The following is a 27,990-nucleotide window of genomic DNA, read 5'->3' on the forward strand; positions in this document are numbered from 1 at the left end:
ACGTTATCCATCATCGGTTACATATATCAATGGATGTTCCGATAGTTTGAGACACCAAATCCTCCAATTTCCAAGAGCCTTGGAAGAATTGCAGCTGACAAATCAGGTGAGCACTAAAACAAAAAGGGGAAGCCCTCTCACGTGGCTTACAATCCAAGGCATATGCAAATCTCGTATTATCTCAACACTAGAATATCAATCATTTGTGCCGTATTAATATATGTTCCATTCATTGGGATATAATTTGCATCCTCCGAGCTTTCCACTGGGGTAGTATCATAGGTCCAAGGTCCGCCTGCCATCACATTGACCTCAAGCCCCTTCTCCCACCTGTGCCCGTGCATGATTGCAGCGAACATCGCCTGAGGGCCAAAGATTTCCATCTTCAAAACATTACATTAAATCAATAGTTGATAAATATCTTTGTCATTTGTGCGCGCGATGTGCATTAAAGCTCCATCAGAATTCAACTGGTCTTCTTGTTTAAGGAGAAGCTCCACCACTGGTAGTTGATTGCTGGATATAGCATTCGCGAGAGGACTCATCCTTTCTTCATAACCTGATTTTGCTCATGCCTCTCGAAGCCGGGGGATAATCAAGTGATTCAGCGAGGCCACGGCAACGCCTAATGCGGAGAACGCCCTTGCAGCATCGCCTGCGGGGTATAGGGGGAGCGTGATTCTTGATCACCAGCTCCACGAGCTCATTATCGCGAGAACGGATAGCCCAGTGAAGAACGGTACGCAGTTGAGCTAGTGAGCAGGCTCGATCCGATTGTGTTTCGGAAAGCATGGAATTAAGAGTGCCGAGATGTCCGCCCTGGGCGGCAAATAATAACGGATTTCTGACTTCCTGCAAAAGGTCTCTGGTATCGGTGTTACGTGAAATCTCTGCCGGACTCTCGAATGTAGCGACATTCGTCCCAGCATCTGAGCAACCCTCATGCGATGAAATAAAGCAGTTCGAGCGGTAGTTGGTCCAACCGAGCCATAGCGTGGTGTTCCAAAATTCCAAGGCTCCGGAGAAAAAAACTACAAACTTGATTTAGTATTGATAAGACACAGTATCACCTGGGTTAAAGTGAAGGTGGCTGGATGTTTAGGTGGTTTACAAAGGGAGGTTACATACTGAGCTAGTCCACTTTAGTTCCTTGAAAAAGTGTTTCTCACAGGAACAGCCTCCGTGTAGAGATAGAATTTCTTGTTATAGTATCTGTTTTCTATAACATCAAAAAGCACTCTAGCGTCGCAACTGCTCTACGTGCAATTCAGAACTATCAAGTAGATTGCGGAAGAGTTTAGACTCAATTTGGCTTTAGTGATAGTGATGAGAAAAAAAAGCAATCCCCAAGGGAAATTTTCCTAATTGGCCATATTATATGCAATAGGGAGGGGGAGGCACTTCCTATAGAATATTGACTATTCACATCCACAGCGACGCAAATCCGCATATGATTACCATAAATCCATCTCGTTGATTTATGACGGCACATTCATTTCAGGGAAAATATAGGCAACTTTCAGATCAGCAAGGTGTGTCTGCCTAGACTTCTCTCGAGGGGCAAGGGGCACTTTCAATAATTGACTGTGGTTCGGACGATTCGGACGGCTCGGACAGCCCTAACTATTTCGGAAATCGGACGACCTTAGAATCCGAGAAGCCCGACACTTATAAAAAGTAGATTAGGGATTTCACCAAGCTCAGCTTCCTAAATCTCTTCTCACAATGGAAAAGTCAATTTCCTACAAAATGTCTGAAAAAGAGCCAGTACAAGAGGCCCAAGAGACGTACCCATCGCCAATGAAACTAGCCGTGATCGTGACAGCTCTCTGCCTTGCAATATTTTGCATGGCGCTGGTGAGTACAGTTGAACTCCCAGGGGCTCGGTTGGAAGTTAATTTTATTTTTCTACAGGACAATACAATTATTGCGACAGCCATTCCTCATATCACCGCTCAATTTCATGCGCTCGATAACGTGGGTTGGTATGGTAGCGCTTATTTCCTCACCACCTGCTCAATGCAACTGGTCTTTGGAAAGCTTTATACATTCTGCTCTGTCAAATGGGTGTTCCTGTCAGCATTGATCATTTTCGAAGTCGGATCTTTGATTTGCGGTGTAACACCGAATTCATTGGGACTAATACTTGGTCGAGCGATTGCCGGGATCGGGACATCAGGTGTATTCTCTGGTGCTATTCTGATCATTGCAAACTCGGTGCCATTAGAAAAAAGACCTTTATATACTGGGATTGTCGGGGGTATGTATGGGATCGCGAGCGTTGCAGGGCCTTTGTATGTGTATCAATATTTTATTTGTTTAGGGAAGACGAGCTGACATGATATTCTAGAATGGGAGGAGCTTTTACAGACCATGCTTCGTGGCGTTGGTGCTTCTTCATCAACCTTCCAATTGGTGCTGTGACCTTTATCTTCCTGCTCTGTTTCTATCATTCTCCCCCGAAAGCCAAGTCAACTTTGTCTCTCAGGGAGCAGATCCAGCAGTTTGATATCATTGGCACAATCTTCTTTATTCCATCTATTATATGCTTGCTCTTGGCATTGCAATGGGGTGGTTCAGTCTATGAATGGAACAATGGAAAAATAATAGCCTTGTTCGTCGTTTTTGGGGTTCTGATGATTGCCTTCGTTTTTGTGCAGCTCTGGCGACAAGAGAATGCCACACTTCCACCACGAATCTTTGGAAACCGGAATGTATGGGGAAGCTCTTTGTTTACCTTCTGCCTTGGTGCGGCTTTTTTCGCCCTGGTTTACTACGTGAGTTTTTCCAGATCACGTTTATATGATCTGAAACTTACAAAATACAGCTCCCTATCTGGTTCCAGTCCATCAAAGGTGTCTCAGCAGTGAAATCAGGCATCATGAACCTCCCCATGCTTCTTGCTCAGGTTCTCTTGTCTATTGTGGCAGGGGCTTGTGTCACAAAATTCGGCTACTATACCCCTTTCATGATTATTTCATCTTTGCTCATGGCAGTGGGGGCAGGTCTTTTGTCAACATTCCATCCTGACACAGGAAGTGGGAAATGGATTGGCTATCAGATTATCTTTGGTGCTGGGGTGGGAACTGGCATGCAACAGGCACTTATAGCTGTTCAAAAATCCCTTCCACTTGCCGATGTGCCCATTGCGACAGCTGCGGTCATGTTTTCGCAAACCCTTGGTGGAGCTGTGTTCGTTTCTGTGGCGCAGAACGTTTTTACAAACGCACTTCTGCAGAATCTGTCTGGTATATCGGGAATTGATTCACAGCAGGTTGTCGACATTGGTGCCACGGCCTTGAAAGATCTTATCCCGGCAAACGTCTTACCACGGGTTCTTTCCGCCTACAATGAAGGTCTTGTGGCTGCCTTCTACGTGTCGACTGCTATGGGAGCATTGTCATTGTTCGGAACATTATTCGTGCAGTGGAAATCTGTGAAGGCTTGAGATGTGTCGAAAGCTATGTTACATAAGATGGTTGAGAACCGAGTATTAAACCCCACGGGAAATACATGGACCGCTACGGCAGTGGCTACCATACAAAAGTACATATTAAGCTTAGCCGTTGATGTCCGCCCAGATTGTCAAATAGCGGATTTTGTTATTTTAATTAGTTAGATTTATGTACATCCATTGGCCATACCATACCTTGCTGTACACCTTGATTTCTGTCAAGATGTCTTTCTTATCACCTTACGAGTTTAATGTGACCCACCATTACTAGGGGGAGGATCCCAGATTACTTTTAGTCTCTGCTGTCTGTGTGTCTCTCATCGATTCATTCGCTTCTATACTTGTATTATTAAAACATAATTAGGAACTGAAAATTGAAAAATGTCGGGGTTGTAATCCCATGTATTCGTGCATATCTCCCCAATACATTCGAAGCATGCGGGCTCAATCTTAGAAGCTATCTCGCAGAAGAGGAACATTAAACCAATCTAATGATGGCTGAGAGGCAGACAATTCCCAAATCAGCCTCTCTTCTGTGCTGTTTGCATATCCCAAATTCGCACCGTCAACTAGTAAAAGCTCCGATTCGCCTGTTGTCATATCATCTGACACAGTCTGCCCCATTAATGGATCACATAAAACAAGGAAATCATGAAAAAGGCCGTGGACTTTGTGAATCCACTCATTCGCATCAATAAACCGAGACATGCTTTCCGTAACGTGACGCATCAAATCGAAGTCGGGTTTGTGTGAAGATGCCACCACATTGCAGAATAGCACAAAGTATGGAGTAAGTGGATAAAGCAAGACCGTCCTGGCTTGTTGGTAAGTATATGTTCGTGATGTAAATATTGTAATATTCCTGGCTTACCAAGTCAAAAAAGATGGATATTGATCTGCTGTATCCGATTGCTGATCTTCACGATCCAGCATAGCAGCCAGAACAGTAAGTGCTTTCCTAGCGCTGTCAAGACATCTATGTTGATAGACTCTGCTCCACCGAGAGCATTTGAAGACATTAGCTAATACTGCAGCGTGTCCAAATTCGGCTGCATCGAAGTCGAGTTGGAATTCTAGCGGCACAGATGACCGAGTCTCCAAACTTAGTTATCACCATAAAATTGGAAGGGGTAAAGCAAGATTACCTCTTTGATGAGAGCTAAGAGAGAATCTGCGGAGATTACTATCGCATCGACCCGAGATTTGTCTGCAACAACATCTTGATTGAGCTGCATTTCTAGCACCTCCTCCTGTATTTTCGCCATTTCCACCATTATCTTCACTGTTGTCTGAAGAGGATTTGCGGAGTTGACGGGGATCATAGAAGCCGGATCAATGCGCAATTTCGGAAGAGAAGGTTGTCGTACGAAAAGACAACTCAGAACCTTGTCGAGGTAATAGCACCAGTAGAGACTAGCCTGAGTCTCATCGTCAATCTCATCGGTTGTCTCCACTGCATGTAAATTGAGGGACATTAACATTCGGGAAGCAAATGCTGTGAGATTCCAACTGTACGACATGTTTCCCAGGTATTGCATCAACATCGCCTACTGGGTTAGCGTTTTCTGGCAAAGAGTGATAGAAGCACCTACACCAGAGAGAAGAGCTTGAACAAGTGATAGACTGGGAGATGATAGAAAGGGCAGACGACTCAATGAAGCCAGTGCAACACGTTTGTATTCACGTTGAGATTGTTTCAGTCTTTCGCAAATTGGGTTGCTATGATGTGGCTGAGGCGACTTCATGAGAAAGAAGAATGCCTTCGAATATACGCATACGCGATAGTGAAGGGCTGTTTGGTCATTTCCTTCATTATCGATCAAATAAAGCAGCATCCTCTGAAGAGTTGGCCCTGTAATGTGATCTGGCCAATGGAACGTCTTGGAATCTGTTTCGTGTGCATCAAAAGTACCTGGCTCTTCTGTTAATATGCAATGTCTTGGTACTGCATCGGCCAATGCTTACCTGGAAGCATCATATAAAGTAGCTCAGGGGGAGTTGATCCAGACACTAGATCTTCTTCTGTGTCTAAAACATTTAGATTGGGTTGAGGAAGCGAAGGATGAGAGAATCTGGCAACGAAATCTAAAGCCGACGTGAGCACGTTTTGACGATCCTTAGTCATGCCATCGTTCTGCTCAAGCTCGTTCTGGATGAATCGATGGGCTTCTGCCGTCCGATGAGAAGAATCGTTAGGGGTGGTAACACGCGATGGGATACTCGATACCTCAGTGGACTTGCTCCCCTGGTTTGTCTCGTTCATCCGGGGCAATGTTTCGGCTAGCCCCGTGGAATATCTCGAGCGATCATTTCTGTTCAAAATCAATGTTCCTGGCCTTGCGCTATGTTATCAACAGACGTACTCGAGAGGATGTTGAGAATTCTTTTCAAGATTTTCTAGTCTTGCCCCTAGAGCATCAATTCTTGTCTATCGTGAGACATGTGCGTTTCTACCCAGTCATATTTAGACTACATACCTGGAAACTCGCGTGCGAATCAATCTTTGAGGTCGTGTCCGACGGCATTCAGCATGGGCAAGTCTGCAGTTTTTACAATTTTCTGCACGATCACATTTGACCGGACATCATTTCTTTTTGTCGGCGGTTTTCTTTGGAGATGGGTCATCCAGAGTGAAAGACTGACCTTTCGTGCGTGGCACAAGTCACACTTTAAATAGTGGTATCAGCGATGGGGAACATTTTTCTAAGTCACAGATGCTTACTGCTTGCCTGGTAAGAGACCTTGGCTGATTACCTTCCATAATATCCGAGAATGTTTGGGAATCCTACATGGTCCTCATGGCAAGGGGCAAGGGGCAAGAAGTCAACCTTCGAATTTCGGGTATCGGGTATCGGATTCAAAACGGGACCGAAACACTTATGTAATCATATTCTTATCCCGAGGTCGACGCCAGGTAACTATCAAATGGCTACTAGACTACGAATACGGGGTACTTAAAAAGACTACTCCTCAACACTAGATGACGCTCGGCATTGTATAGCTTGTCTCGCGATATAGCCGATATTGTTAACGGTCAAAAAGGTCAAAGCGCGGTCCGGTCCCACTAGCGCCCGTTTATACCCTTATGGGCCTTAACCAACTTACCTTCGGCACAGTGAAGATTCCCGAGATTGTTGCTTTATCAATAACACCTAGTCTCATTTTGCCGATGTCTAGATATTTTAGCGGCGAACCGAAGCTGACCATAATTATCCACCTATCACCATCTCATGTTCATGTCCTTATCGGTCTTTAATGGGATCTCTTTTCAGATAACGAGTAGCCGTTCCTCCTGTTTCACCATAAAGCCAATAGACCTAAGTGTCTATCCGGCGGTCTGTTAATCAAGAAACCTGCGGTTTAGAAATAGATTACTCCAGCGCTAAAGTATGCTAGCCCGCCCTAATCTGGTAAACACCGTCCAACCGCTCTTAAAAAGGCTAGAATATGTATTAGCGCCGACCACGTCAGCAGAAAGTGGATTTGACGTTTCTCCACAACCCGAGGCCTGAAGTATATATAGGCTTTACCAACCAGCATGCACTCCGCAGTCCACTTACATGCAGATACATACTTTTGCCTTCTATGTACACCATGTCGCCATGCAAAGCTGTTTCTCCAGAAATCGGTTATAGGGGGTCAATATCGACCGAACGCCTGCCTCAGAGTGGTGATGTGCTAGTTCTAGAGCCCTCAAGTCGTAAGGTCTACAAATTTTCTGACGTGTATCTTGCGGTGTCTGACATTTTTCAAGACGGTGGTGAATATCACGAGCGACTATCAACCTTGGAACTTGAATTTCATGTACGACCAGATTATCAACTGGGTTGAACGATATTAATATGCATATCCCACATCTAGGCAGAGGAAAAGTTTCCTGAAACGATCATGTACATCCAAATGCCCCTAGGCCACACCTCACAGACATACTAATAATTTCCTCGCATCTGTAGATTTCTGTCTACAGAAGTACTCAGCGCATGGATATCCAAAGGAAACGATAACTTCTTTCCCCCTGAGTTCGGGCTTATTATGGCGAGAAACCTGAACGGTACCTTTGGATGCGAGTATCACCGAGGTGAAAATGGGGAAATATTGGCTTATGGTTAGTTGTCGATCTCTATATCGCCTCGGGCTGTTGCTAATGCATGGTAGACTCTTGGAGCTTTTTCAAACTTAAAAGGATCTGGAAAAATCTTGACACTTCCGGAATATGTGATGAATGGATGCAATTTGCTATCTTTGTACGGAAGGACTGGGTCACTTCGAAACAAATGGTCATGTTTCTGGACTTTCCGAGGTACCTAATGCCCCAACTGCGTGTCTCGCTACGCTCCATTCACACGAGCGATCCATATGGGTGGCATGCTATATTCGTTAGCGAGATGCGGAAACTCTATGATCAAGCAATATGGGATCTCCGTGGGATGGTTTGGGAAGTTGAAGCGGTAAGGTTTATTTTTTGCGCTTTTGGAATTGTTTTAAGCTAAGATGTTCACTGCAGTACCAAAAGAATCTTGGAAAATTTCAGCCACGGTTTATTTTGCTTCATGATTTGGCTAGACATATCAGTCACTCAAAGGAAATACTCGACGTTGCTTTGGAGACGCTTGATAGTATCATCTACGAATGTTCCATATTCGATGAAGACCACCCCACCCCGGAAGCCAGAATACAATGGCATTCGAAAGACATAAAGAGACAGTTTTACTTCGCTGGAAAGAGCCTCCGTTCTACAAAGCTCCGATGTATTTCACTTAGTGAAAGATTGCAGAATGAAATCAATCTGGTAGCCATATTTCAACCTATCTCGAAAGTTTTAGTGGCTAATGTTCCTCAACAGGCGTTTAACATCGTCTCCCAAAGGGACAATGAGATTTCTCTTCAAATGGCGCAGCATTCACTCACAGACAACACAATGATGAAAACCGTGGCCATTGTGAGCATGATTTATCTCCCAGGAACTTTTGTATCTGTGAGTTCAAAAACTATATAAGTCAGTTAAGTTTCTAACAGTGAAAGGGATTATTCGGCATGAATTTTTTCGACTTCGATAAAAAGTCTATCGGCGTATCCCATGATCTCTGGATTTATTGGATTATCACGATTTGTCTAACTCTAACTACGATGTTAATTTGGCTTCTATGGCTAAATAGCGAGGCTATTCGGCGTCTTTTTATCAAATTGAAGTCTAGCCGCGGATATTGAAATTTGTCCGCTCATCATACAAGAGAATTCAAAGAATACAAGTGTGGTAACAAGTCAGGGTTATTATATTAGACGCATTTCTGTCTAAAGGTTAGTTATTGCAATTAATGCTTTGTATATTAACCAGTTGTTCGATAATTTTGACGCTACTATGCAGAACGGCGGTCGAGGAGGTACTTCCTTCCAAAGTATTACGGTATATAACTTTCACTATATAATAACTTAATAGTAACTATTTGATAACTTAATAGGAAGTCAGCAGCGTCTACATACCGCAACTTTGGCAGCTAATATAAGCTGTATAGGGCCAAAATATTTTTATTGAGCTTTTCCCAATCCAAAAAATTATCAAAAGACTACTAAATTTAAAAGACTTCTAAAATCACTTGACAAGGCCGTATATGCTACTATTCTTTTACCTTTATAAAGGAACATTCAAACAATTTGAGTAGTTCAGGAATGCTGCAATATGACTGGATCGGGTACGTACTTGGCTCAGGAAATTGTGGGACTACTCTCTTCCCCTTCCTCTCGCCATTTCTACTTCTCCTCTCCTTCTCATCTACATTTATCATAAATTTGGCTGGCTATGCCAAGCCATCAGATTGGCAAAAATAGCCCCATCCGCCAAAGAAGGCGAGATGGCTGCACAGAATGTCGACGCAAAAAAGTCAAAGTAAAGAACTTCTTCCTGACCAACTAAACATCACTAATACAACAATCAGTGTGACCTGAAGAAACCTATCTGCTCGCGCTGCACCCGGTTTCCCAAAGAGTGCAAATATGATATCAATATCATAAACCAGAATACAGTCACTCACACAAGGCCGAGTGAAGCAGATCGCCGCAATGAGAGAGTTAGCCAGAGTCTAAGCCTTATCGCACACCAGCCTGCTCTAAACATATCACCATTGCTATCATCAAAAGAATCCCGATTTTTCATGCACGTCTTTAGCACCGAAACAGCTCCGCGGCTATTTCCCGCTGCCCCAGCACTCTTCCTGCAAAGAATCATTGCAAGTTCTCTAGAGACACCCCATCTTCTCTATGCACTCCTCGCATCCGCTTGCAGTCACCACAGTCGACTTGTCCAAGACACAGGACCAAGGTCAAGGGTATCCTGCTTGAGGTTTACGAACTTGTCTATTTCAAACCTACGCTCGGCTCTCAGTGAAACGAACGCAACACTAACGGCTGCGACTGTCACAACGGCGATGGCTCTGTGCACTAATGATGTATGCAATGGGAATATGCAGGCATGGCGGACTCATCTTGGCGGGGTAATGCGTCTTTTGGGTGCCTTTTTGGATAGCCAAGGGACACCACGCATTACTGATCCTTACATTCAGTGTTTGGTCAAATGGTTTACAACAATGGATGTTCTCGCGGGATTGTCGGGATTGGGTACTAGTGGCGTGATCAGCACTGATACTATGTTACTGGATAGGTCTTCTGATCTGTTGAACCCTTATGTCGACGATATATGTGGATACTCCTTGAAGTTGGCTCCGCTGCTTGCGCGGCTATCCAAATTGGTGCAACGCCAATGTCACACTGAGCCTGGGATGCAACAAGGTATCTTGGCAGAAGCTCAAAAGCTTGAGATTGAGATTATCTCCCTTGTTGAGTGCGGTGTTTCTGGAGGGGACTCTATTGAGCTGCAGAGTACACATCTCGCCTTTGTTCACTCCGCTCTATTACACCTCCACCGCCGAGTCCAAATACTCCCAAGAAATCATGAGACGGTGAAAGAGGACATTAGGAAAGTCATAACGGCAGTGAAAGACATCCCGCCGTTCTCTTCAGCGAATATATTAATCCTTTGGCCCATGTTCAGTGTTGGCTGCGAATCCGATGATCCCAAGGAATGCGAGTTTATCCATAACCGGATGGGCGACATGCAAAGTCTTGGAATGGGAAATTTTACAAGAGGACGAGAGCTTCTGAATAAGTTTTGGACATCCGAGACATCATTACCTTGGGACATGTATTTTGCGAATCTCGGATTAGAATTGGTTCTATTCTAAGCCCTCAGCAAGCTAGCGGCAACTTCTCATACTCATCACGCATGAACTGTCTCAGAGTGTTCAATCCATCAACTATCACCTGGTTGTCCTGGACATAGCCCAATCTCACATATCCGCGGAAATCCACCCCACCCCCGAAGCACTGGCTCCCAGGGACCAGCATTACCCCGGTCATTTCCTGGAGTCGCTGGCAGAACACGACATCGTCGATTGCCCTGCCTTCCCTGTCGACAAATTTGATGAACGCAGTCGTTCCGGCCTTTGGCTTTGTCCACTTCATAGCCCAGTTGTAATCTTCGATGAATGCTTCAAGGACTTCGAGGTTCCGCTGAGACAGGCGAAGATTGCGCTGCAACAGGTTTTCCACGCATGGACTGGACAAGGCATGTGCTGCCACGCTATCATCGATTTGGCCAACCGAGATCAGAGTATAATCACGAGCAGAGGCACAAGCTTCGATAATCTCAGGATTCGGCGAAGCAATCCAACCCAATCGGATCCCAGCCAAGCTGAAAGCTTTGGACATGGAACCCGTTGCAATGACATTCTCATACCCAAATTCAAGTATAGACGGAGGAACCTCTTGGCCGCAGTCAAGAGAATGGAACAAAGGTCGATAAACCTCATCAGAATGAATCAGGAGACCATGCTCACGCGCGATATTCACAATCCCCTGCAATTCCTCTCGACGAATAATCGCGCCAGTGGGATTCTGGGGGTTGCTATACACTCTAATAAGTAGATATCCAATAAATGAACCGCGAGAGTCATGCATACTTCAAAATAATCATCTTCGTGTTTGGCCTAATCAACGAGCTCAACTTCTCCAAGTCCATCTTCCACCCATTCGCCTCATCCGATCGCCACAGACTAACCTCGGCTCCGAAAGACTCGGGAACAGAATACAATTGCTGGTAGGTCGGATACTGACAAATAACATGATCCTCCGGCCCGACATGAGTATAGAGCGCCAAGAAATTAGCCTGGATGGCACCGTTTGTGACGAGGACTCGATCAGCAGAGACGGGCCCGGAATACAAGTTCGCGATGTTGGTCCTCAGCGCCTCGGAGCCCCGGATCGCGCCGTAGACTTGCTTCTGCGTGTAGTCTACTAGGTCGGTTTTCGGGGACAGAGCTAGCAGATCGTTGAGGGAGATGGATGCGCAGCATGTTTCGGCGAGGTTGTGCTTTGCACTGGTTTCATAGAGGTCCATCCACTGTTGGGTGTTAGTCTCTATGTGACCAGGTAGATTGATTGGTTGTGAGGTTGGGGTTGGAATGTGGCTTGAGGGTTGGTGGTTGCTTACTTGCTCCACGGCGAACGCATTGATCCGGACCATTTTGGCTGGGTTTGGTATCAAAAAGAGGGGAATTTGGGAAATGAAAGAAAAGATAGAGAATGAGGAAACTCGGATGATGGATTTTGAGGATTTTATAGGATTTTATATACTTCGTACCTTGGATTGTTGGAGACTAGATATGGACTATATGATTGGCTGGATCGCATATGTGGCCCAATTAGGCAATATTGGGGCCTGGTCCACCGGACCGCGAAGACAGCGCATTTTGGTACGTAGATGGAACAACAATGTTTGGCACAAAGATTGGACAGGTCGCTTCCATTGCCTCGAGGGATTCTTGGCATTCTAATGATAAGTTTCTTTGCATCTAGTAGCCCGCCGTGGAGACTCGATTAAATCTTAGTATATTATGATGCACTAGACTTGGAAATATCTGTACATCACCCTGACTCATGGCTGTTCTCTTCCTCCTCCAAGATCGTTGAGTAGGGTAGGAACTTGCGATCCTCCGTCTGCGCTTCTAGATAGTCGAAGGGTGGATGCTGGGGTTCGAAATCTAGAAGCTCCCGTTTCACTCGAGGCCGCCGTGGCTCATCTGACTCTTCGATTTGCAGAAATTGCGATATGGTGCTACCGGTGAAATGTAAGATCATCCCTATGGTGGCACCGACAAGCACAGCCCCGGTCATGAAATAGATGAATGCCTGTTTGAGCTTAGTAAATGCTACAACCAAAGAGCTACGATATGAAGACATCAGATAGCATGAATGCCTGATTCCTGCCTCTCAACATACCTCTAATATCACGAGCATACGCAATGGGAGTAGTGCTAGGTATAAGACGACATGTCCGATGTAGATCACTGGGGATGCGAGGAAGAGAAGGGTTGACAAGAAGTAGGACAGTAATTGGATTATCAAGCTAAGAACGAGCGACAGAGGGTATTTCAGGATCGAAACCCAGTCCATGATTATTATGAAGGTATGTAGCAAATCAATCTATGCATCTCGACTCTGTTATGATATCCAAGTAACACGCGCCGCGGTCCCAACTACCAAGCCCTAAGCCCTATATTACCAGATTGGGCTTCCGGCGTCATCGGCGTCTACTGTACTCTGACAATATGAGTACGGAGTACATCAATCGACTTTGATTACTGCCCACCGCCAATCCTTACTTTGAGCTGGCATCAGAAGTGTCTTTCTTCAGCCTGCCATTGTGACTTAGTTTAACCCTCCTCTTTCCCCAACTCCCAGCAAAAAACTCGGCCTAACTCATCACACCTTTCCCCGCCTTCGATGGGCAACAACCCTTCCAAAGGCCCGGTGGGCGACGCGCACCCGGCCCATGCCCACCACAGCTCTACAAGCGATCGAAAGGTCGCCCGTCGATCCTCCCTCAACGCGATCTCGGCCCCCAAGGCCACCGCGGCCAATCCTTCGGCCACAAAGGAGACAGCCGCTGGGCACTCGGCGGGATACCAAGGATCCGTGCAAGAGCGCCTACAATCCCGAAATGTCCCCGAAACTTCACCCAAGAACATAGTGAAGGCTCCGTCACAAGATGTACGTCGAGTGGAGCCCTCTCCAGTCAAGGACATCCCATCCCGCGACCACTCCAACCCGGTCCAAGTCCCGATCTCGCGCCCTGTCCCGGGGCGCGATCCTGTGGCACCATCGGCCCCGCCCCTCAACTCGTACTATAGCGCATCAGCGCACCTACAACATCCACCGCGCTTGCCATTGCCAATTGGTGATGCCAACACCACGCCCGGATCGCCCGTCGCCGGCCCTGAGGACTCGCATATCCAGTCGCTCCCCGCGGATCGCCTCTTGGATGAACAGATGGACCCGAGTACTCAGGCTGCAGGTCATACGACCATTGAAGAGGAGGAGTTGCTTGATGAGCTCCAGCCATACACCATCAGTGGCGCGGGCAAGGCCGTCCCAGTCGTTATCGAATGGACAGCGCCTGCTCAGAAGGTCTATGTTACTGGAACTTTTGTTAACTGGGAGAAGAAGTTCCGCCTGCACAGAAGGTTAGTTAAATGACCAAACCGGGGTTCTCGGGACTCAACTAATACTCGATAGTGAAAAAAATCCGTCTGTTATGTCCACTACTCTGAACCTTCGACCTGGTACACACCACTTGAAATTCATTGTCGATGGAACAATGCGCGCTGCGGATAGTCTTCCGACTGCCGTCGATTTCACTAATCATCTGGTCAATTACATTGAAATCAGTGCAGATGATGCTCATGATAAGGACTCGGCCGTTCAGCCGGGAGCTCTCCCTACACACACGGTGCCGGATTCCTCTAAGCAGGATCCAGGGGATACCGAGGACCACCCACTAGAAAAGGAAGAAATTGAGGAAGAGGTGCCACCCGGTGACTTCGGTGATGCCATTCCTCAATTCCTAGCCGACCTAGATAAGGAAGAAGATAGTCCAGCCTATGTCCAGGCTGCCAATGTCATTGGAGATACGGCTACCCCTCCCAGTCTGCCTCTCTTCTTGGGTAAGTCAATCCTCAATGGCACGACTCCCATGAAAGACGATAGCAGTGTTTTGAACTACCCGAACCACACTGTCCTGAACCACCTCGCCACGAGCAGCATCAAGAACGGTGTCCTGGCTACAAGCGTGACAACCAGGTATAAAAGAAAAGTAAGCCACTGCTCTATACACCTTTTGAGAATTAACTAATCTTGTGTCTACAGTATGTCACGACCATTTTGTACAAACCAACTGGCGATATTACAGAATGAGCTATGTCCAAACATATAGGCGGATCTTAATTGCATGCATACACTTTTTTTTACCGAATACTGCCTCGACATGTTGTGGTATATCCGATTTGCAGAGATAAATGGATTTACAAGCAATTTTCTGCCTTGTTCGACTCATTGGCCCTTGCCAGTCTGCTTCCTGTCTGTCCAGGTATTCTCGGATTCTTCGTCCATAATGGCAACTAGAATCTACTACTAGATCGCCCAGTCATTGACTACAACCAGCACACATGAATGTGCGTTGAACACTGCATCTCGGTGAGATCACCACATATTGCATATTTTCTCAGGCGTTACTTTCGTGTTAGGTGTTGGGAAAGGATTTGAGATTTGATCATGGGCAAATGATACAGCTGTACAGGCGCTTCGATTTATGCAAGTATATTACAAATGTTGTTTTGAAAGCCCACTTGAGATAAGTGGTGAATGTTGAATAACTTTTTCCAAATCTATCTAACCGAATGCAAAAGGATATCAGATCTGACTCGCTCAATTCATAACACATGATACATACGTATATTTTTGGTTCAAACAAGACATTGGCTGATATCAGTCCCGCCACTTCACAAACACTTCATCCGTACGGAACCGCTGTGTACAAGTACTCTCGCTCAAAGGGGTCCGGAATCCGGTTCCATATGCCAGCATGCCAGCCTGTGCAATCATAATCCCGTTATCGATGCAGAACCGCTCATCCGTCGCATAGACACTACCACCGCGATCCCGAGCCATGATACCCATCATCTCCTGCAAACGCTCATTCGAGCCAACACCGCCAACAATAAGAACCTGCTTCGATCCAACATGCGCCATTGCGCGCTCGGTGATTTCAACAAGCATTGAGAAAACAGTTTCCTGGAGGGAGAAGCATAAATCTGCGCGTGTGGGCTTATCTTCCAATGAATCGTCCGCGGTAGTGGTATAATCAACGGTTTTCTGCTCATCTTCTCGTGCCTTTTCCTCCCCGCCTAACCCCCATTGCTTAGCGAGGCCATCAATCGCAGCCAGGATCCCGGAGAATGAACAATCCATGCCCTTCACGACGTATGGTAGATCAACTAGCTGCTTTCCTTGCTTCGCTAGCTGTTCAATGTTATATCCTGGTGCTGGGTCGTTGGAGATGTGCAATGTGCGCGCGAACCGGTCTAGACAGTTTCCTACTGCCATATCGAGGGTCTCGCCGAAGATGCGATACCGTTGCGAGCTGTATGCGATGACTTGTGTGTTACCACCGGAGACGTATAGGACGACTGGGTTTGTTGCGCCGGTGATGAGGCGGCCCATTTCGATGTCTGGAGATTCACATTGTCAGCGTTTTGTTCGAGTTCCAACTCCAAGTAGGAGACATTGTCTATGCCATGGTGTGTATAGATACATACGTCCAACACAGTGGTTCACTCCAACCAGCTCCTTGCCCCAAAGCAGACTCAACATCCGCACGGCGATCACCACACTCTGTAGCGGGGCACCCATTCCGGGTCCCTTGGTGAAGCAAATGCAATTCACATCGTTGACGGAGACCTTGGCTTCTTTGAGAGCTTGTTTGACCAGCTTCACCACCCATAATCGGTGGTGGCGCGCTGTATCCTTGGGTAGGAAGCCCTCGCCTGGCGGGGAGACATAGGTGTGTCTGATATTGGCGAGGACCTGCGGAGGACTACCGTCCTTGGGATGCAGCATGATGCCAATGCCCAATTTGTTGGCTGAGCCTTCCATGCCAATTGCGATCATGATGGGCGGTATTTTAAGGTATCAATTCAAGTGTATCAGAAGAAAGCCAACAAAATCATCGCAATGTATGCCCTGACAGGCCTCAGCTATGATTTTCGTTATCGTTATCAGCACTAAAAGCGGCACCCGTCGGTTGGCCCGAACTAAACCCGAGCTACCCTTCTCGACTTTAGTTTGCATACTCCCGACTCTTCCTCTTTCCCCTCTTCTGCATTATTTTCTTCTTCCCTACTGTATCCACTTCATTTGTGGCCTCGTTTCAAACCCTCCCCTTACTCTCATTTTCCCTCCTAAGGGATCTCTCCCGTCATGTCTTCGACAATCCATTTCCCCGACGCCGAGGGCTTTCAACAACAGTCTGACAACTTCATGTCATGGTTGCAAGCCAGCCCGGGTGTGCAACTCAACCCCAAGCTCAGACTCGCAGATCTGAGGGCAACTGGAGCTGGACGTGGTGTTGGTAAGTGTTCAAGAAATCTATTCCCCAGCCACACAAAATCGTCTACGGAGTGTCCCCGAAAATGAAGGTTTCATAATTGTTATACTCAGTCTCTAATATATTGCCTGGGCTCTAGTGGCACAAAGCAACATACCGGAAGGTGAAGAACTATTCTCGATCCCCCGCGCCATGGTTCTCACCGTGCAAAACTCGGAGCTGAGGACTCTGCTTGGGGAGAATCTAGAGGAGCAGATGGGTCCGTGGCTTTCCCTGATGCTGGTCATGGTGTACGAATATCTACAGGGAGAAAAGTCGAGATGGGCTCCATACTTCCGAGTTTTGCCTTCTCGTTTTGACACGCTCATGTTTTGGTCGCCTGCCGAGCTGCAAGAGCTGCAGGCTAGCACTATTGTGGAGAAGATTGGTCGGTCAAACGCCGAGGAGTCAATTAGGGAGTCTATCGCTCCTATTTTGGCAAAGAGGCCGGATCTCTTCCCGCCTCCTCCTGGTCTCGCATCCTGGGAGGGCGATGCTGGTGACGCTGCCCTCATTCAAGTAGGCCATGTCATGGGGTCCCTCATTATGGCCTATGCCTTTGACATCGAAAAGGCCGAGGACGATGACGATGAAGGAGAGGCCAATGATGAGAGTTACATGACTGATGATGAAGAGGAGGAGCAGCTGCCTAAGGGCATGGTCCCGCTCGCGGATCTGCTTAACGCTGATGCGGACCGCAACAACGTGAGTTGGGACATAATCTTTTCTTCAACCCTAATTTCTAACCCTCTTTTATTAGGCCCGTCTCTACCAGGAAGAAGGTGCCCTGGTCATGAAGGCAATCAAGCCAATTCAACAAGGCGAGGAAATCTTCAACGATTACGGAGAGATCCCCCGCGCAGATCTCCTCCGCCGATACGGCTATGTGACCGATAACTACGCCGTTTACGACGTACTTGAACTATCATTGGAAACCATCTGCGAAGCTGCAGGACTTGCCAATGCAGATCCCGAGTCCCAGCCCCGACTTGAGTTCCTCTCAAGCCTCGACATCCTTGAGGACGGCTATGTAATCCCCAGACCCGTCAACGCCAACCCGTCTTTGGAAGACATCATGCCAGCCGAGCTGGTGGTTCTTCTGGCTACGCTGACTCTCTCCCCTGAGGAGTTCAAGCAGCGCGTGTCCAAAGACAAGGCTCCCAGACCAGTCTTGGACGCCAATGCAACCGCTATCTTGATCAGAGCGCTGCAAAAGCGACAGGCACAATACGCTACATCTCTGGCCTCGGACCTCCAATTCAGGGCTTCGCTTTCTCCGCTGCCTGAAACTGGTCACGTGGATGAGGGGGCTCGTCGCGTACGGATGGCCTTGCAGGTCCGCATTGGCGAGAAGGAGGTCTTGCAGACCGTCTTGGCCATGCTCCAGCCCGCTACCTCTGGTTCATTGAAACGTTCTGCCAACGGCGATGGTGGTGATTCACGACAGTTCAAGACTCAGAGAGTTTGAAAGCCTTTTGCTCTTCCTGCCATTTACTATGGCCGAAATCAGTCTGTTCTACTGAACCCCAACAGAACCAAAAAAAAGTGATTTTTGCGAGTGATTAAATTGTTTTAGATTTTCTGAATGTTTTTGAGCCTTTTTCTTTGCCCTCCCATTCGTCGCTTGCATCATAACTTCGGTTATCCATCATACAAAGGCTGCCCGACACCAGCCAACACCACCGAGATTCGGGAGGAAAAAAAAGATACTATGTACACTAACAAATGCAGACGCGCTCAGCCACGAGTGGTTAGCACCTGCGTCGAAACGAAATGTCGAGAAAGAGATGTGTGAGAAGAGGTGGGCGGAAACGCGAGAGGAAAAAAAGAGAAGTCGGGCATCTTTCGCCGCCCGCGGAAATCATCGAAACATGAGGGAGTAATAAAACTACAAGTGTGGTAAAAGGAGGAAAAGACAAAGAGACGAAGGGATGAGAAAAACAGAGCCACGAAGAAAACGCCCGCCAAATGCTGTGAAAGAGGGAAAAGGGGAAAAGAGTTGTTCAGGTCTCTGACACTGCCACGACACTCGGTCCGAGGTTCGACCCCATAGATCCAGGGTGCTGACCATTTTGGTCCAGCAGTCGTCGCTGAGCCTGTGCTTGGGCTGCCTGTGCTTGCGCCTGCGCATGAGCCTGGGCAGCCACTGCAGCCTGTTCGCGCGCCTTGGCCATGGTGATAGCCCGGTGCTGCATGATTTGGATGCTGTACGCATCGGTATCATAATCGTGCTCCTCGTCGGAATCTTCTTGATCAAACTTGAATCGGTCGGCCTTGATTGGGTCCATCTCGACTTTACGAGCTCCCATGTTCCGACGATCGATCATCAAACGGCCACCACGTCCAACTCGTCGTCGGAAAGATGGCATCCGGTGTGGTTCGTCGTGCAGTTCCATGGCGTGCGATGCAAGCTTGTCTCTGGAGAAGAGCGGGCTGGTAACGTCTAAGGAAGTGTCCATCTCGCCAGATGATTCTGACGATGGGGGAGTGGGCAACTGTGCCGTGAATGCGGGTCGGAAGGTAGCCACATCGAATATCCTTTCTGGAGAAGGAGAGAGTGGTGCACGGGTGTGATCCACGTATCCCTCGTTCCACTTGATGTGCTTGGTGATGTTCTGCTTGATATCGCGCAGAATTTCGTTCTCTTTCTCGGCCTGGACATCCTCCAGGAGTTGCAAATCCTCTGCACCCTGCCCAGCCTTGAGAGGCATGCGCAGTTGAGGAGCATTGGGGCGTTGGGGTGGCATATCGAGCACTCTCTTTTTCGGCTGTGGGAGAATGATTAGCATATGCATATATTGAGCGACCAGATGACCCATGCTTACCTTTTGGTTGATGAGGTCCTCGTCATCGTCCTTAATGTTGAGCTTGCGCTTCATCTCCTTGACCTCAGCACGCTGCTTGAAGAGCTGTCGCTCCATGGAGAGCATTTCTCTCCGGGCAACTTCACGCTGGCGCACCAAAGCAACGAGCTCGCGAGCATCTTCCAGCTCTTTGCGAAGACGTCTGAGCTTTTCGGCACTCTGCGCATCTCTACCACGAGTCTTGCGGATCTGGCGAACCTCGCGTCTACGGAAACAGACAAATGGATCACTGTCATCGGTGTCTTGACCAGTTTCGAACTGCGGAGGTCGAAGTTAGTGATGTCGCATGGCCAATGGCATGGGGTAATAACTTACCTTGAGCTGCGGTACAAGTGCGTTATTTTGAACAGCCATCCGACGCGACTTCCAGTGCTCATATATCTCCTTGGCAAACATCTTCATGGGATCTTCTAATGTGGCATCCATCATATCTTGCATCTCTGCAAAGGATAGCACCGGGGGATTATCGATGGAAGCGTATGGCTGCTTCATCTGCGCCGTCTCCTCAAAGAAATTCATGACCTCCTCAAAGATATCCTCCGTGCAACGACCAGCAGATGGGTCGCGCTTCTGGTTCATGATCTTAAAGAAGACATCGTCCTCGTCTGTCATGTTGTACGGGCATCCGCAGCAATCCTCGACGGTCGAGGAGAAGCGAATGTACGTCGCAGGTTGCGAGAAGATGGGGGGGTAGAGTTCGTCATATTGAAGATTACTGAGAATGGTCTCGGGAGTAGGGATGTGTGCATCATTTACTTTGCCCTGGGCAGTGGCATTAATTGCGCGTTGCAGGTGAATTTCCTAACACGATCCGAGGTCAGCGCGAGTCATTTTATATTGGAGTGAAAATCTCGTGTCATTTTGGCGATAGTATCACGTGATTGGGGTAGGGATGAGGCTAAAATCAGGGACTCACCGACTCCTCGGCTTTTTCGACACCGGTTTCGATCTGTTGTAGAGAGCTCTGGATTTCATCGTCGATGGCATCGATCTCTGACTCCCGGACAACGGGGATGGATGCCTTGGAGGTGAGCTTTTTAGGGCGCGTCCTCCCCAGGCCCCCGTACCGAGTCATAGCGTCGGGACGCGCAATAGGGCAACGACCATGGGCGGGGACGGGGTAAAATGGGAATCAACAGAAAGGTCTGTTCATGCGCTTTCTCGTAGACGTATTTTTGAGATGAAATTTGATGGAGGGGGGGAGATATTGACGACTCAAGATGAGGTGATTCACGGCTAACGGTTGGGTTGACGTTGTAATGTCAGCCGGCGGTGGCCTGTTTTGGCCGAGTGCACGGCCTCAGGGGCTCGCTTGCTTGTCCGTATGCGGTTAGTGCGGGGCTGGGCGATATCAGATTCCCCGGGCCCTTGGCAATAACAACTCTTCTGCCTCCTCGTTTGCTGTCTTGCTTTGATCTAGCTCTTTGTTTTTAGTGTTCCACTAGTCCCACGACCTTTATTTGCTACCCCCCATCCCATAAATCGCGTCCTCACCTCCTCGCTGCATCTCGTTTCCCTCTCCAACCACCCACCATGGACCAGCCCTCCTCCCCTAACGAGCCCAACGCTGCTGCGATTTACGATGCCCGGAGACGCCGAGGCTCCGTTGGTACCACCCAACTCTTCGATAACATTGTGTCTACATCCAACTGTACGTTTTCCACGGTCGGATAAGGTGTCAAGGCGATGGGTCGGGCTTATGGCTGACTTCGCGACAACAGTCAACCGGGACGAAGTTGATCGCCTGCGCAAGCGCTTCATGAAGCTGGATAAGGTCGGTTGCGCAGAACAGGTTGTCTGGAGATATTCTCGCATACTAAACAGTCTACAGAACGCCTCCGGCACCATCGACCGTGATGAGTTCCTCTCCCTGCCCCAAGTGTCGTCCAACCCGCTCGCCACGAGGTTCGTTGATCCCCCGGACATCCACACCCCCACCCCCACCTATGATCTACAATCTGCATATATATACCGACTAGTCCCTGACATATCTCTCTTATGATAGGATGATTGCTATCTTCGACGAAGACGGTGGCGGTGACGTCGACTTCCAGGAATTCGTGACCGGCCTGTCAGCATTCAGCTCAAAGGGCAACAAGCAAGAGAAGCTGCGGTTCGCATTCAAGGTGTACGATATTGACCGCGACGGCTACATTTCCAACGGCGAGCTGTTCATCGTGCTGAAGATGATGGTCGGCAATAACCTCAAGGACGTGCAGCTGCAGCAGATCGTCGACAAGACGATCATGGAAGCTGATAAGGATCAGGATGGAAAGATTAGCTTCGAGGAGTTCACGGATATGGTGGAGAATACAGACGTGAGCCTCAGTATGACGCTGAGTATGTTTTGATCCGATTTGTCTTCTTGGGGGTTCTCGTACTAACTATGGCCCAGATCAAATTTGATTGCCCTTCTCACTGGTTGAGTGGCGACATATATTCAGTGGATGGTGTTTCTTCTTGGTGCTCGGCTTTCTCTTTCTTGGTCTCGACATGACATGACTCAATGATCAGCGACGTGTTTTGTAGTTTATTTTCTCCCGATACGGGAAGGACATATGGAAATTATCTTCCCCATGACCTCTCTCTCCCAGCTTTCTTCCTTCCAGCTGTCAATGGCGGTGCATATTGCTACACTGAAAAGTATATGCATGAAAAACGAAAATATATCATACAAGAATACTCGGCCGCTTATACGGCCTTGTCGTGTCTTTCTTGTATACATCTAGAAAGACACAAAAAAAGACTACAAAGGGGGTAAAAAGCATAATCTGTACAGTGGGCTGATCTATATATAACCAGGGAAGTACAGTATCAGCCACCTCAACCCTTCCACGAACTAGTTATACAGCAACGCCTTCTCAACTCAACAACTCAACAACTTTACCTGATGAACCCCGGTCCCTGTCTCATATCAGCATGTCTAGCCAGGAACACACTTCAATCAACAACTCCAACAACAAACACCAACCCCAAAACAAAGCCTTGACGTTTCAGCCACATGAGCAACAACCCCCGTTCACATCCAGACCAACCCTGATTTTCCGCAACAAACCAACCTCGGCAAACACCAGTTCCCCTCCCTCGAACCATCCCTTTCCTTCTGGCCCGCCGTCTCGTGGACCGGATGACTCCCAACCAACAAGTCAGGTACGGGAGCAGCCACAATGACAAATCTATGTTTGTCTCAGGGGTTTCCGGGTTATGATGGCGCATCGTGCATCTGACTATTGCCTTAACCTTTTGCAACACACAAACCATACGCACCTAACATGTTGTTCGATGTTGTTCTTGCCGTTCTCCCGAACCCTGGTTCCCGTCTCATCCCTGTTGCATACAACATATGTAGGCTGTGCATGTGGCCACGCCGGTATGTATCAAAAGAAAAAAAGAAAGTGTGGAATATAAAGATAAAAGGTAAAAAAAAACACCTAGTGGGTATAGTTACTTGGGTATATGTATATTGTACAATCACCGTCAGAGTAATTGATTCTCGTCTACGCAGACTGTATATACTCGCTAGTATATATGTGTACGTCTGTGCCTAACTAACTACATACATGTATGTATGTATCCCCATTTCACACTATTATCTATACAACACTCCCATTCATCGTCCACCCCCGTCTCGGCGACGTCTGTGCTCCTTACTGGGCTACCGGACTGGATGAGCGTGGTGAGACGATAATTTCGGAATTCCGAGGCACTGGATTCGCTGGGTCTGCAGTCCGAGATGGAAGTTGTACAAGGCGAGGCACTGTTCTTTCGAGGGAATGGTGGTTTCCATTAAGAAAAATGGAATTTTCTTATTTACGAGGGCAGGGGGGGAGGGAAGGGAAGGATAACGGGGACGAGAAAACGAAATGGAAGAGAGAACATCGAAGGGGGTGTGATGTTACTTTCAGTCTACTTACCCTCTACATAAAACATCCGATGTAGGTAGCAGTAGTCTGTTTGTCGTGTTTCAGCTTGCAGATTTAGTACCTATGCCTGCTTCGTTATGTTGTGTCTGAGTCTCTTGGTTATGGGATTGGGAGAGTAAAAGAGGGAGTTATTGGTCCAAGCTTCTGTTTGGATTCTAAGATTGGATATTATTCGATATTACTGCATGTTTCGTCTGACGTGTTTGAAGATACCTAAACCTGAAACAAGGTCATGGCTCTAGGCGCGGTCGGATATATACAACTAGTCTAGTAGTTCTCTAGTAGTTTTCTAGTAGTTTTCTAGTACTCCGTAGCATACATATATATTCGCAAAACGATTGTTTCAACAATAACACAATAACAATGTATTAATATTGTTGCCTTTTTTTCGCCCCATTACGAATGTCAAAGCCCATGATACCCAGTTCCAGCCTCATGTCTTGTGCTACCGGTTGGTCTATCCAACGTGTCGGGCTCCTAGTTGCAGGCGATATACCGAGAAGCACCGAATACACGCGAGTATATCTGTCTGTCCAATGGCTTAATTGATTGATAGTTTGTTCTTTTTCTTTCAAGAAGATTTGATTTATTCCATATGTCGTACATCCGCATATTGCCCCACGCTATCTTGTTTCGGGTTCAATCTGGGTTGCGAGTAGACGATTTAAAAGATACGCCAGTATTAAGTACATATTAACCAACTCCGGAGTACCCGGTCCCTCACGACGAGTACCGAGGTGTGAATTTCGTAGATTCAATGTTAATAGGTAAGTTTAATATGTAGGCAGATCAGGTCCGAGAGAAGTATTAACATGTCTACTTCACAAAAACTAGCCGGATCTTCGAGGTAGCATCCGCAGGAAGAGTCTAGTGGACTGTCCCCATCTCAACCAGAGTGTCGGATTCAGTTTAAGGTGGAATATGACAGGGACAATTAGGGTATTTGGTATGTCTAAAGGTACAACATAAATAGTCAAAAGTAAGTAAACAAACAAATACCTTTGTCCAGTACTTCAGAAGTGACAATAATTGCTTTTCGCCCCCTTGAGACCTGAGCAATCAGAAACCCGAGGAAAAGGAAACTGACGTATGTAGGTGGCCGTCAGGGCTTTGCAGATCCAATCGGGCAAACAATGCTCCACAACTATTTGAATTGATTTATATTGGACTAACTACGGAGTAGTACCGAGGGAGGTAGTTTCATGTATATGCAATAATCAGATGACTTTGGATCTTATTTCATACTATTATTATCTACTATTACCCTCTTACCCTATTACCCTATTACCCTATGTTGTATTATTATGTTATCCTCATATCAGCCTCAAATATCATGCATCTCCGCGAAGTTCCAGCAGCTGCCCGGCTAATCTCCCCGGAATGTAAATAGCATCCCCTTTTTTTTTTTCCCTACTTCAGGGCTAACTATTTGGTTTAGTTGCGTTTAGTTGCGTTTAGTTATACTTTAGGGACTTTTGCTTTTTTCTTTTTTTCTTTCCCTTTCTACATTCTAGGCAAGGGGAAAATATTTTGTCTCATGTTTACTCTCCTTCATTATCAGCCCCAGGCAACATAGACAGTGTTACACACTAGAAAATGAAGAAAGGAAGAGAGTTAAAAAAAAAAGAAGAAAAAAAAAAATTTATACCACCTGACCTCGAGAGCTGAACCCCTAAATAAATAGAAAAATAAATAGAAAAATAAATAGAAACAAAATAGAAAAAAAAAGAAATCTATTAAATGCCGTAAAAATGTCAAAAATCCCGCGAGGCCAAGAACCATTGCGCCGGGTTCCCGATTATAGCGCCAAATGGAGTTTAGGTGTAGATCTTCGATCGTCGATCATATTATATGACTTTAGGGCTTGAATGTTTTATATTTGAGATTTGATATTTTGATTATATTTTGACTCTACGCCCGGAAAAAGCCCTAGTTTCTTCGGTTTCCCCCTTGGTGTTTCCCTTTTTCATTTCTCTTATACTATCACTATCCACTCTTATACACCCTTTATACCCTTTATACCCTTTTTATACTATACTATACCCATTCAAGGACTGGACTAAACATATACTTGATCTATCTATCTTACTCTTACTGAACTTCGTTTCAATCAGCTCGTCATCTTCTTTTCAGATCCATCACTCTGCTTTTTTACTACATCTATCTATCTACCTGAATTTGCCCTGTTTTCCTGCCTAATTACATATAATACTGGTTGTTTCCCCTTCTTTCTTCTTCTGCTTTTTTTTTTCTTCAAGTTTTTTCCCTTGCTTTTCAATCATATTGTGTTATTAATTTGTTTTCTCTGTTACTTAAATCTGTGTCGCGGCTGCGTCAGAGGACAAGATTTGAATGTCTACTTGAACCGCAAGGATCACGTCTCATCCTTTCTTTCCCTCCTATCTCTCTCCCCCACCCCCAACAAGGGTGAAAGAGTTCAGTGGAAAAAAGATTCTTGGAATCACCCTCAAAAATCATCCAAGCTGGCATACTACGCAAGCCCACCGCTGTCCCCCAAGCATTGGGCTGAGCTTGATCTGCACCGATCCTGGGACAGCCTCATGGATGGCGATCAACGTATGAAGCAGAATGAAAGGTCAATGTCTCGGTCTGGAAATGCCGCTCGCAGAGCACCTAGTCGTGCAACAGATGGGTTTGACCCGGCCATACAACCACGTGGAGACCAAACGGGGATGTCGCAACCCCCGGAGCAAGTCCCAATGTCCTACGACTACGGATACACAGGCAGCTCCTTCCACGGCGGTTCCCTGCAGTCGAGTGACTTGCAGAACTATCAACCCCAGGAGTATGTACGGGCTCAAAGACCTCAAGCGTCGGCTATTCAACATCAGCGACGGCGCGCCCAGCCTCAAGATCCGGCTGCATTCCCACCTTATGATCCAACCATGTTGTATGGGTTCACTCAGCAGGGTCCAACCCAAGGACACTTCGAGGTTGTGCCACAGTACCAGACACGGCAGTCTGCAGCTATTGATGTCCTGTCGAACCAATTTGCTGTTCCACAGTATTTTGCGCCAGAGGAATCTGCAGGGTCTGGGGTCGCAGGACTCTCGCCTTATCTAAATGCGCAACTCCAGCCTTATAACCAACCGGGTCCCATGGCACGCCCGAACACCGCTCAGTCTTTTCCTGCACCCATCTCTGATTTCACTGCAATCGGTTCCGGGTCCATGAACCGATTGGATCAGCCCCAAACAGAGTCCCAGCAACAGCAGTCGGATCAGCCCAGCCTGGAGGAGGCCATCGGACGATACCAACGCATCTTGCGCCGCACTTTTGATCAAATGCGAGCCGGAAGATTGGTAGAGGCCGGAGGATCGTTGATTGAAATTTCCGAGTGGCTTGTGACCAATGCACGCGATCTTGGTAAGATGAACTCTTTTCTCCGGCATTATTTCTTATCGTTTTTTTCTTTTTTTTTTTTGCCCCGTCGGAAAAGATAGAGGATCAAGTGTCTACGGTTTACCATGAGTGCCTTTGGCTAGTAGCACAGAAGTCGCACTCCCAACTGGACCCTTCTTTTTCTTGTTCTGTTCCCCCTACTGTTTCTGAGCCTGCAGGCATGCATCATGCAAGAATTATCTGACACCTTGGTGGGCCTAGAGGGAAAGGCTAATCTTTCTTATCTGATATGTAGGTCTCCTTCATGACGACAGCATCCAGTACTCCGACCGTCTGAAGCTATGGAGCGAATTCAATCTATGCTGGCTAGCCGTATGTCAAAAGCAAAAGGATTTGATAATGGAAGTGATTGCGACAAGTCAGCAACCCGCGCATACGAGTCTAATTCGACGAGACCGCATGGAGACTATGGGAAGAGACCTAATCCAGCTTTGCGATCAACTTGAACCACACGGGTTGGTGGATTATCAAATGGGCATATGGGAAGAAGAAATACTGTCTGGTGAGTTTGCGTTATACTCCAATGCCCCTATATTACCTTCTAATCATACGAAATCCAGTCTTGGGCCAATGTCTTGATCTCATGGACAATACACCCGACCTCCACCACATCCCTGCTAGACCCGAAGCCACGGCAGTACCACGACCATGAACCAAGTCCCAAGAAGGAAACAGAAGAAGAGCCGAAAAAAGCCGAAAAAGAAAATCGCAAAAAAAAATTACAAATAACCCAAACGTCACATCAAATTGGGTCCACTCCCAAATAAGAAAGACATGTGCCCTGACGATCGGAGA

General features: G+C 47.1%; 11 protein-coding genes across 11 annotated transcripts; 6 read left to right on the forward strand and 5 right to left on the reverse strand.

The window, feature by feature from the left end:
• Nucleotides 1-1,725: 1,725 nt before the first annotated feature.
• PEX2_025920 (MDR family MFS transporter) lies at nucleotides 1,726-3,448 on the forward strand (the record flags this gene model as incomplete). The annotated part of the gene is made up of 4 exons (XM_016739867.1): nucleotides 1,726-1,857; nucleotides 1,915-2,294; nucleotides 2,351-2,777; nucleotides 2,828-3,448. The coding sequence occupies 4 exons, from the start codon at nucleotides 1,726-1,728 to the stop codon at nucleotides 3,446-3,448; spliced, it is 1,560 nt and encodes a 519-aa protein (XP_016596561.1).
• Nucleotides 3,449-4,557: 1,109 nt separating this feature from the next.
• On the reverse strand, nucleotides 4,558-5,979 carry PEX2_025930 (uncharacterized protein; the record flags this gene model as incomplete). Its single annotated transcript, XM_016739868.1, has 4 exons — nucleotides 4,558-4,907; nucleotides 5,420-5,766; nucleotides 5,818-5,882; nucleotides 5,932-5,979. The coding sequence occupies 4 exons, from the start codon at nucleotides 5,977-5,979 to the stop codon at nucleotides 4,558-4,560; spliced, it is 810 nt and encodes a 269-aa protein (XP_016596562.1).
• A 4,714-nt stretch (nucleotides 5,980-10,693) lies between these two features.
• Nucleotides 10,694-12,029, reverse strand: PEX2_025940 (putative aminotransferase; the record flags this gene model as incomplete). Its single annotated transcript, XM_016739869.1, has 3 exons — nucleotides 10,694-11,411; nucleotides 11,467-11,906; nucleotides 11,997-12,029. The coding sequence occupies 3 exons, from the start codon at nucleotides 12,027-12,029 to the stop codon at nucleotides 10,694-10,696; spliced, it is 1,191 nt and encodes a 396-aa protein (XP_016596563.1).
• Nucleotides 12,030-12,430: 401 nt separating this feature from the next.
• On the reverse strand, nucleotides 12,431-12,958 carry PEX2_025950 (uncharacterized protein; the record flags this gene model as incomplete). Its single annotated transcript, XM_016739870.1, has 2 exons — nucleotides 12,431-12,694; nucleotides 12,785-12,958. 2 exons carry the CDS (start codon nucleotides 12,956-12,958, stop codon nucleotides 12,431-12,433), a joined length of 438 nt encoding a protein of 145 aa, XP_016596564.1.
• Nucleotides 12,959-13,288: 330 nt separating this feature from the next.
• On the forward strand, nucleotides 13,289-14,758 carry PEX2_025960 (putative Snf1 kinase complex beta-subunit Gal83; the record flags this gene model as incomplete). The annotated part of the gene is made up of 3 exons (XM_016739871.1): nucleotides 13,289-14,028; nucleotides 14,081-14,657; nucleotides 14,711-14,758. The coding sequence occupies 3 exons, from the start codon at nucleotides 13,289-13,291 to the stop codon at nucleotides 14,756-14,758; spliced, it is 1,365 nt and encodes a 454-aa protein (XP_016596565.1).
• Nucleotides 14,759-15,328: 570 nt separating this feature from the next.
• Nucleotides 15,329-16,510, reverse strand: kae1 (O-sialoglycoprotein endopeptidase; the record flags this gene model as incomplete). Its single annotated transcript, XM_016739872.1, has 2 exons — nucleotides 15,329-16,071; nucleotides 16,159-16,510. 2 exons carry the CDS (start codon nucleotides 16,508-16,510, stop codon nucleotides 15,329-15,331), a joined length of 1,095 nt encoding a protein of 364 aa, XP_016596566.1.
• A 309-nt stretch (nucleotides 16,511-16,819) lies between these two features.
• On the forward strand, nucleotides 16,820-18,453 carry PEX2_025980 (ribosomal lysine N-methyltransferase; the record flags this gene model as incomplete). Its single annotated transcript, XM_016739873.1, has 3 exons — nucleotides 16,820-16,970; nucleotides 17,086-17,690; nucleotides 17,746-18,453. 3 exons carry the CDS (start codon nucleotides 16,820-16,822, stop codon nucleotides 18,451-18,453), a joined length of 1,464 nt encoding a protein of 487 aa, XP_016596567.1.
• A 535-nt stretch (nucleotides 18,454-18,988) lies between these two features.
• Nucleotides 18,989-20,924, reverse strand: PEX2_025990 (uncharacterized protein; the record flags this gene model as incomplete). The annotated part of the gene is made up of 4 exons (XM_016739874.1): nucleotides 18,989-19,753; nucleotides 19,811-20,107; nucleotides 20,165-20,650; nucleotides 20,766-20,924. The coding sequence occupies 4 exons, from the start codon at nucleotides 20,922-20,924 to the stop codon at nucleotides 18,989-18,991; spliced, it is 1,707 nt and encodes a 568-aa protein (XP_016596568.1).
• A 458-nt stretch (nucleotides 20,925-21,382) lies between these two features.
• cnaB (calcineurin regulatory subunit B) lies at nucleotides 21,383-22,255 on the forward strand (the record flags this gene model as incomplete). The annotated part of the gene is made up of 5 exons (XM_016739875.1): nucleotides 21,383-21,500; nucleotides 21,571-21,623; nucleotides 21,681-21,754; nucleotides 21,855-22,189; nucleotides 22,245-22,255. 5 exons carry the CDS (start codon nucleotides 21,383-21,385, stop codon nucleotides 22,253-22,255), a joined length of 591 nt encoding a protein of 196 aa, XP_016596569.1.
• Nucleotides 22,256-23,413: 1,158 nt separating this feature from the next.
• PEX2_026010 (uncharacterized protein) lies at nucleotides 23,414-23,788 on the forward strand (the record flags this gene model as incomplete). The annotated part of the gene is made up of 1 exon (XM_016739876.1): nucleotides 23,414-23,788. The coding sequence occupies one exon, from the start codon at nucleotides 23,414-23,416 to the stop codon at nucleotides 23,786-23,788; it is 375 nt and encodes a 124-aa protein (XP_016596570.1).
• A 2,545-nt stretch (nucleotides 23,789-26,333) lies between these two features.
• On the forward strand, nucleotides 26,334-27,847 carry PEX2_026020 (uncharacterized protein; the record flags this gene model as incomplete). The annotated part of the gene is made up of 3 exons (XM_016739877.1): nucleotides 26,334-27,159; nucleotides 27,431-27,697; nucleotides 27,756-27,847. The coding sequence occupies 3 exons, from the start codon at nucleotides 26,334-26,336 to the stop codon at nucleotides 27,845-27,847; spliced, it is 1,185 nt and encodes a 394-aa protein (XP_016596571.1).
• Between the last annotated feature and the right edge of the window lie 143 nt (nucleotides 27,848-27,990).

The sequence above is a fragment of the Penicillium expansum genome (genome assembly GCF_000769745.1).
Source record: "Penicillium expansum strain MD-8 chromosome Unknown contig69, whole genome shotgun sequence".
NCBI lineage: Eukaryota > Fungi > Ascomycota > Eurotiomycetes > Eurotiales > Aspergillaceae > Penicillium > Penicillium expansum.